The 14,627-nt window shown below is 42.5% G+C and overlaps 1 protein-coding gene across 1 annotated transcript in view; it reads left to right on the forward strand.

The window, feature by feature from the left end:
- The window catches only part of LOC311232985 (kin of IRRE-like protein 3), a gene marked incomplete at its 3' end in the record, with an annotated part of 534,465 nt that overhangs the window by 505,691 nt on the left and 14,147 nt on the right, over window positions 1–14,627 (forward strand). Inside the window, exons 10-13 of the mRNA XM_084319831.1 lie at window positions 105–205; window positions 1,601–1,799; window positions 10,216–10,323; window positions 13,674–13,783. Of these exons, the coding sequence (XP_084175957.1) occupies window positions 105–205; window positions 1,601–1,799; window positions 10,216–10,323; window positions 13,674–13,783 (518 nt within the window). The remainder of the gene's footprint in view (window positions 1–104; window positions 206–1,600; window positions 1,800–10,215; window positions 10,324–13,673; window positions 13,784–14,627) is intronic.

Raw genomic sequence — 14,627 nt, forward strand, 5'->3', positions numbered from 1 at the left:
CTGCCCTTGGCCAGTTAATGCATATGCTGTGGTGGCCATGGGGTGATGTATAGCAGAGGTTTATTGTACTGATTGAGTGCTTCTCCTTGGCTGCGCCCCTACAGGTCCTCCCACTATCTCCAGTACCCAGACCCAGCAGGCTCTCTATGGAGAGAAGGGACAGATCAAGTGCTTCATCCGCAGCAGTCCTCCTCCTGACCGCATTGTGAGTCCATCACCTTATCCCCTCCTCATCCCTCACCTTATCCCCTCCTCATCCCTCACATTATTCCCTCATCATCCCTCACCTTATTCCCTCCTCATCCCTTATCTTATTCCCTCCTCATCCCTTAAATTATTCCCTCCTATTCCCATATTTTATTCTATTTTATTCCCTCCTCATCCCTATATTATTCCCTCATATTCCTCATCCATTATCGTGTTCCTCCCTCACCATACTCCCTCCTTGCTCTCCTCCAGATATGTCCATGGCCAAGAGTTCTCGTCAATACAGGGGAGTGGGGTCAATCCCATTAGTCCAAAACACAGGGGTGTGGGACGGTACGAGTAACTCATAATACGATGTGATACTGATAAATTTACCATTTATTTGGACCTCGATAACAATAATACCACGATACACTGTGTAACTTGACAAAGAAAGGCAAAAAGCAGGAATTATGTATTTATTCACAGAACCGACATGAAAGCTTATCAGATTATGGAGTGTGCATCACAAAATATGTTTTTAAATATTGATACTTGGCGTCACGGTATCGATATAACATCTGCACGGAAAATCTCACAATATATTGATGTATGTGTTACGGTTCCGGGTAACGGTTCCCAGGATCATGACTGGAAGGTCACAGCTTTTGAGCCCCCTGGGCAGGGCCGTTGTCAGAAAGTGGTGTTTTTGTCTGTCTACTGTTTCTCACAAAAATGATTAGTCATCATCTCTTTCATGATGCTTACTGTATGTGCATGCTCCGCCATGGCCTTTATTTAAATGACGGGTGTGAAACGAGTGTACAAGGAGTACAAAGTAACAGAATGACAGGATGCTATAGCACTGTAAGCTCAACTCACATGTGAATTCATTCAAGACAGATGAGCACTACAATAGAACAACTAAAAGACATTCAGTGAATCTGAAAAATAAAAGAAACATTTTTGTACAGCATGGTAACGAGTGATGGAAAGGAGCAGTGTGTGATTGAGTGTATGTGTGTGAGTATGTATCCACATACTGTACCTGCATCTCTGTGTGTAAGTGAATGTATGTGTCTGAGTATGTATCCACATACTGTACCTGTATCTCTGTGTGTAAGTGAGTGCACGCAGGTGTGTGTGTGTGTGTGTGTGTGTGTGTGTGTGTGTGTGTGTGTGTGTGTGTGTGTGTGTGTGTGTGTGTGTGTGTGTGTGTGTGTGTGTGTGTGTGTGTGTGTGTGTGTGTGTGTGTGTGTGTGTGTGTGAGCATTTATTTCCCCTGTTTGTATGTACTGTATACTGTATGTGCGTGTTTGTCTACAGCTTTATTTGTACGTCTATGGTCACTGACATCTCCGTGTTTCTCCCTGCGTGTTCCTCGTCACCTCGCCGCCTGCCCTGTCTCCCTCAGGCGTGGTCGTGGAAGGAGACGGTGTTGGAGTCCGGCACGTCCGGCCGCTACACCGTGGAGACGGTCAGCACGGAGGAAGGTGTTATCTCCACGCTGACCATGAGCAGCATCGTCCCCGCGGACTTCCAGACCATCTACAACTGCACCGCATGGAACAGCTTCGGCTCTGACACGGAGATCATACGCCTCAAAGAGCAGGGTGAGCAGCTCAAATGGTCTCTGTCTGTCTGTGGGCTCACTGGGTGGCTCAGTGGCGCTTAACATGGTCTGTTGGGAGGGGGGTGCATGTATGAAGGAACATTTGTGTATGTGCGTGTGTGTGCGTGCGTGCGTTATTTTTTTCCGTGGCCGCATTTCTCGGAGACGCTCTCTGATTGGCCGACGCCTGTTTCTACACTGGTTAAGCTTAGGCACTCTTTCGAAGTTGGTTAAGGTTAGAGTTTGTCTTAGAGCATGGCGATAGAACGCCAGGTAGTTTGCAGGCTGCTCGACGCGGAAATGGGCAAAGACACAGCTCGTCACGCGATTGGGCAGCTTAATCATTTTAGGCAACCAGCTTGCGCCTAGCCACGCCCCCGCGGCGACGCGGCAGCGGCGGAGCGGCAGCTCAGCTCTGCCGCGGCATTATGCAGCCGTAATCCCCCCTCTTTTAACATCGACGGTTAGCTCAACTGGTTCGCCACCTTGCTGTGGATCCTGCGGTGCGTTGGTGACAATTTGAATCACTTCGATTTCTTTATTTTTTAATTCTTTTAACGTGCATTCTTTCGCCGGTTAAGTTTAGGCATTCTTTCGGAGTTGGTTAAGGTTAGGGTTAAGTTTAGGCATTGTTTCGGAGTTGGTTAAGGTTAGGGTTAAGTTTAGGCATTGTTTCGGAGTTGGTTAAGGTTAGAGTTTGTCTTAGAGCATGGCAATATTCTTTCGGAGTTGGTTAAGGTTAGGGTTAAGTTTAGGCATTGTTTCGGAGTTGGTTAAGGTTAGGGTTAAGTTTAGGCATTGTTTCGGAGTTGGTTAAGGTTAGGGTTAAGTTTAGGCATTGTTTCGGAGTTGGTTAAGGTTAGAGTTTGTCGCAGAGCATGGCAATAGAATGCAGCCTATTTCCGCACTGCCGCTCTCTCGCGCTGCCGCGGTCACATGGGCGTCGTGGCCAATCAGAGAAACGCTGAACACAAGTTGGTTGCATAAAATGTTGACGCAATTGGGCAAACATGTCAGTGGCCAATCAGAGAGCGTCAGTCAGTGGCCAATCAGAGAGCGTCTCCGAGAAATGCGGCTAGGGAAAAAAAATAACGCTGCGTGCGTGCGTGTGTGTGTGTATGTGTGTGTGTGTGTGTGTGTGTATGGGCAGCTGGGTTACAGTGTGGGAAGAAGTGAAGTGAAGTGTGTGCACGTGCGCATACATGTGTGGGTGTGTGCAGAATGATTGAATCAGAGACGGAGAGCGAAGAGAGTAACTACTTGTGTGTTTTGCGGTAGCCCCTCTTTGCCTGTGAAAGTTTAAAAATGTTGCTGGAATTACTTGAAGTGGGTGGAAGGACAAGGAGGACTCTGCGATAAGCCTTTTTGTTTGAATAAATGTCATCCGTTTTGGAACTGTGAAATTTCCCAATTCTGGAGGAGACTCAGTCAGAATCTAAATTTGCAATTACATTACACTGATGAAAGATGGCGATATCTTTTCAGGGCTTCCCCAAGGGTTGTGAAAAAAGATGGAGCTGAGACTCAAACAGGGGGGGGGGGGGGGGGGGGGGGGGGGGTCCGGAGGGGAGCTGCGCCCCTCTTGTCCGGGGGGCAAAAATATTTGGAATAAAGAAAGCCATTTGCTGTAATTTCCTGCAACTTAAAAACATAATTTCAATAGAATAGCAAGGGTAAATTCCAAATAAGTTATTTATTTGAGTACAGTGTATAAGGTTGACAATGATGCCAATGGGATTGAGATTACATTTTGGATTCTCTCTTTTATCTATATTCGACCAAACTATATAATGGATTATATTGTTAACCTCTTGAACCCTAGGCTTATTTTCTGAAAATCTGCCTAAAAAAAGTAAATGGAAGATTGCTCAACTTCTACAAGGACCATGTGCATGTTCTTGGTATCTAACGGCATCTATGGATCTCAGGAAATATTGTCAGAAATATTGTGTCTTGAGTAAATTGTGATGAACCAAAGGAGAATATCACATTTAAATTTATTTTAATTTTTAATATATCTTTGACAGTGAAAAATGACCAGACATGACTGCCACTGAGCACTTTCAGCACCTTCTTGAGATCACGTGTCTAAATCTAAGCAAATTAATAAAGGGAAGATGATTAAACAGAAGGTTTTGTAGATACAGTACTGAATTCTGCCATCCGTACACATGCAATTTGAAATATTATTATAGAATATAGAATATCAGGCCTATAAATTACCTTATTATAGCCAAGTTGCACATCTATGTATCGGGCCAAATCTCCTCTTTCCAATGGTTCAATCTGGATTTAGTATGACCAGGCGTGCAGCAAAGACTGTGAATGAAATCTACTGTAAGTACAGTTACTTTTTTATTATGTAGATTTTTTCACCATTTTTCATTAGATTGCAACGCCGTTTTTTGCCAGACGTTCACAGAAAGGTAGAGACACTAACTAATTTCTAATTTATGCCAATAACGTAATTTGATTGACAGGAGCTGGCATGAGCTGGGTAGTGTAGTTTTTCGAAATTCCAATGGCAATCGAAAGCTCTGGGTCTCCTCACCTCATATGACTACAAACAAAATGGCGGCACGCATTTCCTTCCGTAGATATTCGCTAGTTTCCGAATACATCTTTCACTAATAACGCTTTAACCTCTTCCGCCCCCGTGCAGTCCGGGGCCGGACCACAAATGACATCACGTCATAAATCAAGCTCGCCAGACTGTCCGACATAATTATCGTTTTTTTTTCAAACATATTCAAGAATAAACATCATAACCATGTCACAACAGCAGTTATAATGTATATTTGCATCAATACGTTTGTTTACCAATAGGTTAAAGTGTTATTAGTGAGATTTTAGTTTTCGAAATGTGTTTGTTGTAGGGATGCTCGATATTGGCTTTTTTACCGATACCGATATACCGATATTGTCCAACTCTTAATTTCCGATACCGATATCAACCGATATCACATTTTAATGCCGATATCGGCCGATAATATCGGTAGGCCGATAATATCGGACATTATTTCTATAGAAATAAAAAAAAAATGATAATAAAAAGAAAAATTTGAAAACCGATACCGATATTTTCCGATATCACATTTTAATGCCGATATCGGCCGATAATATCGGTAGGCCGATAATATCGGACATCCATAGTTTGTTGTGGTCGCGGAGGTCCATCATTTTGAGAAGAGCACATCCAGAGCTTTCAATGAGCGTTGGAATTAACGACACTTCCCAAAGGCCTCTAGCTTTCTTCAAGCACTTGACTTCCTGATTATTATTTTTTTTTTTTCTTATTACTCGGGATTATATACCACAGTTATTGGCATATATTGGAGCACAGTTAGTTTGTCTCCCCTATTTTGAGCATTTAGCAACCATCTGATTTGAAATCAGTTTCAAAATAGCGGAGCTCTGGCAAGAATAAAAATCCTACTGTACATACAGTAGATTTCATTATCTGTTCTTATGCACGCCTGGTGATACTAAATCCAAATTGAACTCGGCCATTTGAAAGAGAAGATTTGGCCCAATTCAGAAATGTGCGAATTGGCTATAATAAAGTAATTTATATGCCTGCTATTCTATATTCTATAATAATATTTAAAATTGCATTGGTCCGGATGGGAGAATTCAGTACTGTATTTACAAAACCTTCTGTTTAATCATCTTCCATTTATTCATTTCATTAGATGATCTCAAGAAGGTACTGAACGAGCTCAGTGGCAGTTTTTAGCATGGTGTTATTCACTGTCAAAGATGCAAAGAAAAATCATAATTCATATTCTCCTTTGTTTCATCACAATTTAAGCATGCCTAGTAATAGACACAATATTTCTGACACTGGGGATACATTCACTGAGGTCCATAGATGTCCCTAGATACCAAGAACATGCAAATGGACCTTGTAGAAGTGGAGCAATATTCCATTTAATTAGGTATGTATTTTAGGCGGATTTTCAGAAAATAGGGCTCAGGGCTAAACACATTGGTCACCAAGAACGACTTACGTCGGTTTTGCCTGCCATGCGTTGAACGCCAAGAATGACTTACGCCGTTTTTGGGATCAATATTTCATTTTTTTGCCATGGCATTCATAATTCATCCAGCCAACCTCCGAACTGCAGCGGGACCCTGTATGAGATTGCAACGCCTCAATACCGCCGCCTGGTGGATGGTCAGGCGAGTTACACTCTCGCCAAAACCGGAAGTGGCGCTGGTGCATCGAGGAAATCCCTCTGGCAGTAATATCTTGTTACGTGGATCCAGACAAACACTATAGTGCATTTGGATCGCTTTCTAAACTTAATAATCGATATGATTTCTGCGTTTATTGCGCCATACAAACCGGAAATGGATCTAGGAGATCGGCGTCAAATAATTGGTTATTTTTCCTCCAGTCTCATCGGCGAACGGTAAGAGCACAGTAACGTTATTTTCAGCCCAATTGTTTATTCATTTCACTGCAAACCATCTGATCAATATATCAACCCATACTAAATAAAGCCGTTACTGACGATCAAGGAATTATAAACGACCCCCCCCCCCTTTCCTTCACGCATGAAGAAGCATAATGTATACCAATCATATACATTTGAATTTTTTAATATGGCGTGTATAGGAAAGAAACGCCAATCGATAATCTATCATATGCATCAGGGCCTATTGATTGATTGATTAATTGAATTGATTGATTGATTGATTGATTGATTGATTGATTGATTGATTGATTGATTGATTGATTGATTGATTGATTGATTGATTGATTGATTGATTGAAAACTTTATTAACAGATTGCAGAATGGGTACAATACCGTACAGCTCAATACACACAATTGTTAAGGGGATGCAGACCAGGGCCCTGTTTCATGTACGTGGTTCAACTAAGTCGATCAACATGTCCATTATCCAGCTTCAGTTAACCCGATGTTCAAAGCCGGGATTTTCCTGTTTCACAAAGGAGGATTCAGTCTCGTTAACTCAAGCCAGACTTGAGAGTCAGGCTCAAGTCAGGCTAGATGCGCGCTCCCGTTTTAGGTGGAAAGCCAGCACGTATCGATGGCAGAGACCCTGATTCTCAACGGCATTGATTGATTAATTGATTTAAGACTTTATTGACAGATTGCAATAGGCTCAATCGCCTCGCCGACAAGTTAAATGCGTTATCTATAGGCTAATTCTAAGTCCCTCATTACCTCAATCAATCAGATTATATTTCTTTAAACTTGCCTGCTGGATTGAATAATCAAATGAGATCTTGCTAGCGAAAATTATTAGTTAACTGTTATACAGAATTACGATACGGCTCTCTTACCCATTGATTGATGTATAGTCAATCTTTTACTTATCTTCTCTGTGGTGTAACGGGTTCTTCTTTTGACTTTCACACGGACGACCGGGGTTCAAGGCCCTAGTCTTTTCCTTCTTTTTGCAATATAGGAATAATTCAATTTGGTGCACGTTGAGAGCTATATAAAGAATGACATCCTCAATGCATGTAGATTTATAATATTTTAACTTAAAACCAGGCTACTTTGGCGTATAATCATTAATATTATATTCAAAAAAATCATATTGGAAACACGGGGATTTGAACCCCGGTCGCTGAATTGGCAGGCATGAGCACTACCGCTGGGCCACTGGGCCAGATGGGATAAATTCATTGTTTATACATTAATGAACGAGAGACCCGTGTTTAGAATATCCGTTGTTTTGAATGAAGTTTATCTCTTTATCCTCATTCATTAATGTGACGTCAACGGCTCATTCAATTTCTCAAATCCGTCAAACAGCGCATCTCATCAGACATCTTAATCCCAGTTACAATTAAAATAACCACATCATGTGTACATCGCACGAGCGAGCGCCACCGTCGCCACGGTATATATAACGTGCATTATTTAGGACAAAGTGAATTTAATATCAGCATTTTGGGTCTATTTTACATTTCAAAAGCCCCCTCTGGAAGAATGGAGCACAAAAACGTAATTCAGAATGGTATAATGCAGATCGTAGACTGTGGGAATAGTTTCAGGAAACGGGCTGTCACTTCTTTGCGGGGGCGTGGCGATAGTTCAGGCTAACTTGAACTTGAACTCTGCTTTCGAGCAGGCTCAAACTTTTGGATATGTTGTCATGGTGATTTGGGAAATCCAGGTACATGAAATCGGAAAGTCAGGCTAACCCAGTTATCCAGCTAAAGTTATCCGGCTAACTCGGTTATCCCGGTACATGGAACGGGGCCCAGAGAAAGACTTTCGTCTTGTTTACATCAGGGTCCCCCATTTTCAATTCACTCTTGTTTTTGGAATTACAGCAGAAAACCTTAAAAACATACTTATATTCTAGACGGTATTAACACAACAATGTATGAATGAAAAAAATATAACGTTCCCACATCCTGAATGATAGATAATCGATGTTGAATGGGCCATAGTAATGTCAATATAGCAATACAATTTAAAAAGTTATAGCCCTGCAAAGAAGGTAAACATCTCCATAGGCTTTCAACGGTGGCAGACTGCGTACAATGATGGGCACAACCCCCGGCGCCCAATGTGTTAAGAGGTTAACCTATTAGTAAACAAACATATTGCTGAAAAATATACACAATGACTGCTGTTTTGACAGGGTTAGGTTCTTTACTCTTGGCTATATTTGAAAAAAGAAAACGCAAAATTAATTCATACAGTCTGTAGACATGGATTTATAGCATGATGTCATTTGCGGTCCACCACCGGACCGTTCGGGCTTAAGAGGTGTTAAAGAAGGCACATAAATACCTCTGTGCTTTTATTGATGTCCTGGACTGAGCTGAACCTTGGTTTTAGCATTACTTCAAAACCTCAACCGATTGAAATGGAGGGATCATTTTAATAACTTGTGTGTGTTTAAAACTGGCCCGATTACCATTATTTGGATTTTAAAGTAATGACCAGCTAATAATCAAAGCTTCATTCTGGCCATGCACAGAGTGTTGGGTAAATGTGAGCTATGTGGTAGTTCTCATGGCTTCATGTCCCTGTCTGAGAAGAACTTATTTTCAAAATGAGAATATTATGTCATTATGTAAGGGATAATGTATAGCTACGAGGTCATTGTCGCAAAATAATTGACCGACACGGAGTTTAGAACACAGAGGCGCCGCGCCGAGGTGTTCTAATGCAGTGAAGGTCAATTATTTTGCGACAATGACAGAGTATAGCTATACATTATCCCGCTTATTACATGGCTAACTTACTAACAATATAACTCATTCATTTTACACCATCGACAAGACGAGATCAAATGCAGACGCAGTTGTTCTGTGGCTCCTCTGTCATCGCCGGCAGCCGGCAGGTGTGTGGTCTGATTACCTGATGAGTGCAGCTGTGCATATGCTGAGCTTAGCTTTCGTGACTGTCTGCGACCAAAATGCTTGATTGTGATTGGTCAATAGCGCTGTGTTACCCGTATCAGCGGTCATTATTGCACGTTTCCCATAGCAGCGGTCAGTTATCGAGAAATAACTGACCGCTGTCAGGGGCAACCGAGCGCTATTGACCAATCACAATCAAGCATTTTGGCGAATGTTAAAACGCCATGTAATAATTATTTATAAACTATTTCTAATGCTGGTGTGGTAAAAAACGAAACAATAACAAAGCATTTGAATCTTGATTTTGTCATTGCTTACCATGGCAGCGATGAAAGCTCCAAAGCTTTAAAGCATTCAGGTCACAGCCCTATTTAAAACACCTCCTGATGATGGACATTTCAACCCTTTCAAGCTGGAGACCCTCTAGACCTTCATAATATTAATGCAGTAATAAAAAGTGGCAAGTGGCAACAGCCTATAAACATTAAAGACAAGCCTAGTAAAGCAATGTGTGCCTACAGTGTGTGTGTGTGTGTGTGTGTGTGTGTGTGTGTGTGTGTGTGTGTGTGTGTGTGTGTGTGTGTGTGTGTGTGTGTGTGTGTGTGTGTGTGTGTGTGTGTGTGTGTGTGTGTGTGTGTGTGTGTGTGTGTGTGTGTGTGTGTGTGTGTGCGTGCGTGCGTGCGTGCGTGCGTGCGTGGGTGCGAGAGAGAGAGAGAGAGAGAGAGAGAGAGAGAGAGAGAGAGAGAGAGAGAGAGAGAATGGTAAATGGACTGCATTTATATAGTGCTTTTAACCAAAGTGCTTTACAACTTGTGCCTCTTATTCATCCATTCACTCACACATTCACACACCGACGGTGGAGGTGACCATGTAAGTTGCCAACCTGCTCATTGAGAGCAGTTATGTGTCTTGCTCAAGGACACTTCGACACGCTGCTGGGAGGAGCCATACTCAACCTGGGAATCTTCCAATTACCTATGCTCTACCGTACTGAGCCACTGTCGCCCCCCATTAGAGAGATGAAACAGCAAACCTATAACCTCTTTGTGTGTGTCCTCAGAGACCCTGCGATTGGCTGTCATCATTGGCGTGGCAGTGGGGGCATTCCTCGCTCTTATTGTCCTCATGGGAACTTTGGGCGCTTTCTGCTGTGCACGTCTCCAGAGAAGTAAGCTGTCATTAATGCCTCTTTCATTGCTTTGTTTGTTTGAAAAAATTTAAATTTAAATAAAAAATCTAAATTAAAAAGCTGATTATTGAGGCAATTTTTCTTTCTGGCGTTTTGCTAAAATAGGCTTTCATAGTCTTATGTCTAATTGATTATGGCATTTCCAATCCAATGGAGATGGGCACCACCAAATGTTGTACTTTGGCAAGATTCTAAGGGAAATCTTGAGCTATGGTTCTTATAAAAACTTAAAGGAACACGGCAACATTATGGGAAATGCTCTTACCTTTTTCTCCAGAGTCAGACAAGAAGATATACAGTATATCAATTTCCTCTCTGTGTGTTCAGTAGAAGGCTACTTGGCTGCACGCTAACCTAGCTCAGCACAAATTAATGGAAGGGGATATGGACTAGCTAGCCTAGCTCTTGACCAAAAACACCTCTCCCAGAGTTTTAAGCTACAGTAGGCTATAGCTTATCTGTATTCACTTCCATTAATTTGTGCTAAGATAGGCTAGCTTGCACCCGAATAGCTTTCTACATAACGCACAGAGAGGAAATTGGTATCTATCTTTGTCATGGCTAGACGTATTGAACCCAATATGCGGACACAGAAAGGAAGACAGGTCTCGTTAAAACCCAACACAGGTATATTTATTTAGAAAGGGGTAGTCAGGTGATAGGCAGGAATAGAGTGACATGGGGGGGGGGGTCTCGTACAGTCCAGGGAGCGTGTGTGGGGCAGGGTAGTCAGACGGGCAGGATTCGATAACGTAAAGGGTACTCAGGTAATAAGGGGGAGTAAGCAGGCAGTCCAACAGGCAAGGGGTCATACACGGGTTCAGGTCCTCATACGTTCCGGGAAAAGGCAAGGAGAATAGTCAGGCAGGCGGAGGTCAGGCCACGTTATACAAGCACGAGATCAGGGTGAAGAGCCAGGTACCGGACTGCGGGAAAGGAGGACAACACAGGATTAGGCACGGTTAAAGAACACTGAATAGATCACTCACGGGCGCACAATGAACTACGACTGACTGGGAAAACACCAAGTTAGAATCTGGCAGCATCTGAGGTGGGGTTATATAGAATCTATATAACCCCACCTCAGATGCTGCCAGATTCTATATTATATAGAATATTATATATATATATATTATAGATGACGTAATCGGCCCACAGACGTCAGAGAGAGAGAGAGAGAGAGAGAGAGAGAGAGAGAGAGAGAGAGAGAGAGAGAGAGAGAGAGAGAGAGAGAGAGAGAGAGAGAGAGCGAGAGAGAGAGAGAGAGAGCGAGAGAGAGAGAGAGAGAGAGAAGCCAGGCAGTGACAGCGTGTGACAATCTTCTTGTCTGACTCCGGAGAAGATGGTAAGCACATTTCCCATAATTTAAACTTCCCAACTATCCACTTAAACAGTTTGCTATGAGACCTATGTGAAACCCCGCCCTCTCTTCCTGATCCTCCAATCACAACTGTTGCTTCCCTCTGACTAAGTTTGTGACAGTTGTGATTGGGGGATCAGGAAAAGAGGGCAGTGTTTCTGATAGATCAATTGTATAAATGCAGTAGATACTGTAGCGATATCCTTTTATGAATAACCCCAGCGATCACAAAGGAGTGGGGAAGATGGCAGAAATGTTATGGGGATGTTAACTACTGTATACTGTTTTTATTTTTATTTTTTACAGAGGATGTCCATCTGGTCATGTCATCCCTGCCTGTGTCCCTCTCTCGACAGAGAGATATGAAAACAGAAAGTAAGGCTCTCGCTGTACTTCCATGCGGTAGTGGAACTTTGCTTGATTTTCAGCAAGAATTCAGCACACAGACAGGACCTAAATCACCTAAGTGATTGGAAGGATTTAAACTGCAGTCTAGGAGGGAGTGCCAATCAAGTCTAGTGGTGATGCGTTAACTGGAGATCATCTAAAACTACCTGTAAAGATTAACAGAATTTTATAAATTAAATAAATATAAATCTAGCTGTACAAAGAAATACAAATGTTGACATTGTCTAAAAGACAGGACATGTGCTTACCGTCTTCTCCAGAGTCAGACAAGAAGATAGATGCCAATTTCCTCTCAGTTCATTCAGTAGAAAGTAGTGATGGGAATTCCGGCTCTTTTTTGAGAGCCGGTTATTTTGGCTCCTCAAATGTTTATAATTTATATAGCTTTATTTACATACTCAACATGAAGCAGAGTGCTACAAAAAATTGTGTCATAGCCTTTTGCAAAAACTGGCTCAAAGCTCTGGGCTGTAGGTCTAGGTGGTTGTGGTGGTCTACACTGTACTGGATGATGCTGCAGAGCTCTGGGTTGTAGGTCTAGGTGGTTGTGGTGGTCTACACTGTACTGGATGGTGCTGTAGAGCTCTGGGTAGTAGGTCTAGGTGGTTGTGGTGGTGTACACTGTACTGGATGATGCTGTAGAACTAATTGCAGCAGCAGCAACAGTTGCAGTAGACACACTGGCACCTTGATTGCAGTTCCCTTGCTTGTCTTTTATTTTCCAATTGCTAATTGTACTGCTTTTCCTGCTGTCACTCATTTCCTCACCTTTCCAGCGTGTTGTCTCTGTCTGTTGCGCTAGTGCATCTTTCTCTCTCTCTCTGTGTTCTCTCTCTCTCGTCTCCCTCCCACCTCCTGTTCATGTGCTCACCTTGCTGTGTGTGTGTCTGTAACCCCTCCCATCCCCCTTCTGCTCAGCGTGGACACACAGACGTCACCACACATATTGCGACTTAAAAACAAACAAAAAAACACACAATCAGGAGCCGGCTCCCGTCGTTCACTTCAAAGAGCCGGCTCTAAGAGCCGTTTCGTTCGTGACCGACACATCACTAGTAGAAAGCTATCCTGCTGCAAGCTAGCTTAGCTTAGCACAAATTAATGGAAGACAAATACAGACCAGCTAGCCTAGCTGTTCGCCAAAAACACCTCTTTCAGAGTCCGTATCTGCTTCCATTCATGGAAGCTTGCAGCCGGATAGCGTTCTACTGAACGCACAGAGAGGAAATCTATCTTCTTGGCTGACTCTGGAGAAGATGGTAAGAGCATTTCCCAAAATGTTGGTGTGTTCCTTTAATGTGAGTATGGGGAAGTAGTATAATCGAGCTCATGGCAAATGGAAAACACTGATGTTACACCAAAGTGAATTGGAAGGCGTTTTGTGCATATCTTTCACAGTTCCATCATTGTAGCAGCAGAGAGATGTGAGGTGGGGGGGGGGGGGTTGGCTACAGCTTTTGAAGCTGCCATGTGTGTTAGTAAGGGAATATGGTGTGATGTGGTGCCAATGAGTCTGTCAGCCATTACCAATAAGTGGCAACACTGTCTCTCTCTCTTCCAGATCCCAAAGGAGTGGTCTCGACAAAAAATGACATCCGGGTGGAGATTCTTCATAAGGATCCCAATGCAGCGCGGGAGGCTGAGGAGCACCCTGCCATCAAACAGATGATGGTGAGTCGGGCTGACACATCTTCCACAAATCAAGTTCAAACTAATTCAAGGCGATATGGAATTAATTTGAATTACCATATTGGTCCTAATATAGTTTTCATATACTTTTATATTTTCAAATACTTTTCCAAAAATTATACCAAATCTTGTTTTTATAAAGAAAATAATTCTCATTCTCCTGGAAGCAGCCACTTTGCGGACCACGGCAAGCTTTTTTCCATCTGTTTGCATCTTTATGGCTATCTTTTTGGGCCATCTTCTAACATTACACTGTAACATTATATTTCTTGGCTGCTCGACAGTTGTTAGATGCGCTCTGCGCTGTATTAAGGCAGAATTACCTATTGCCTAAATCTTAAGAGTGAAGGAATGCAGCGCAAGGGACAGAGCTTGTACTCCACGTCCATAAATTATTCCACACCCTTGCTCTCCGTCTTAGTACACAAAGTACACAAGATGACCCAACCCCCCACCCCACCCACCCAACCACCTCCAATGTACAGTTTCCCCTCCCCACCTGGGGAACTAGGCTAATGGAGGAACCTACTTCCAGTGACTGACGCTAAGCTAGGCTAACGGTGCGCGTCTTCCTACTCCTACTGTTGTTCAGCTGTCCACAACAAAACAAATAAGTGTTTCAGATCCTTTACTCCATTGTAACTGTTACAATGTTACTACTAAACATAAACACACCATCACCACCACTAATATCTTTAAGATTTTTTTTTTTATTAGAACTGAATGTATCGAATTAAATAACACATTTTAAATTGCAATTATTATATATAACAAGATAATCAGTAATAGAATTAAGGCAAATGATAAAATAAAACAAACTGAACTG

The sequence above is a fragment of the Notolepis coatsorum genome (genome assembly GCF_963971535.1).
Source record: "Notolepis coatsorum genome assembly, chromosome: 8".
Lineage (NCBI taxonomy): Eukaryota > Metazoa > Chordata > Actinopteri > Aulopiformes > Paralepididae > Notolepis > Notolepis coatsorum.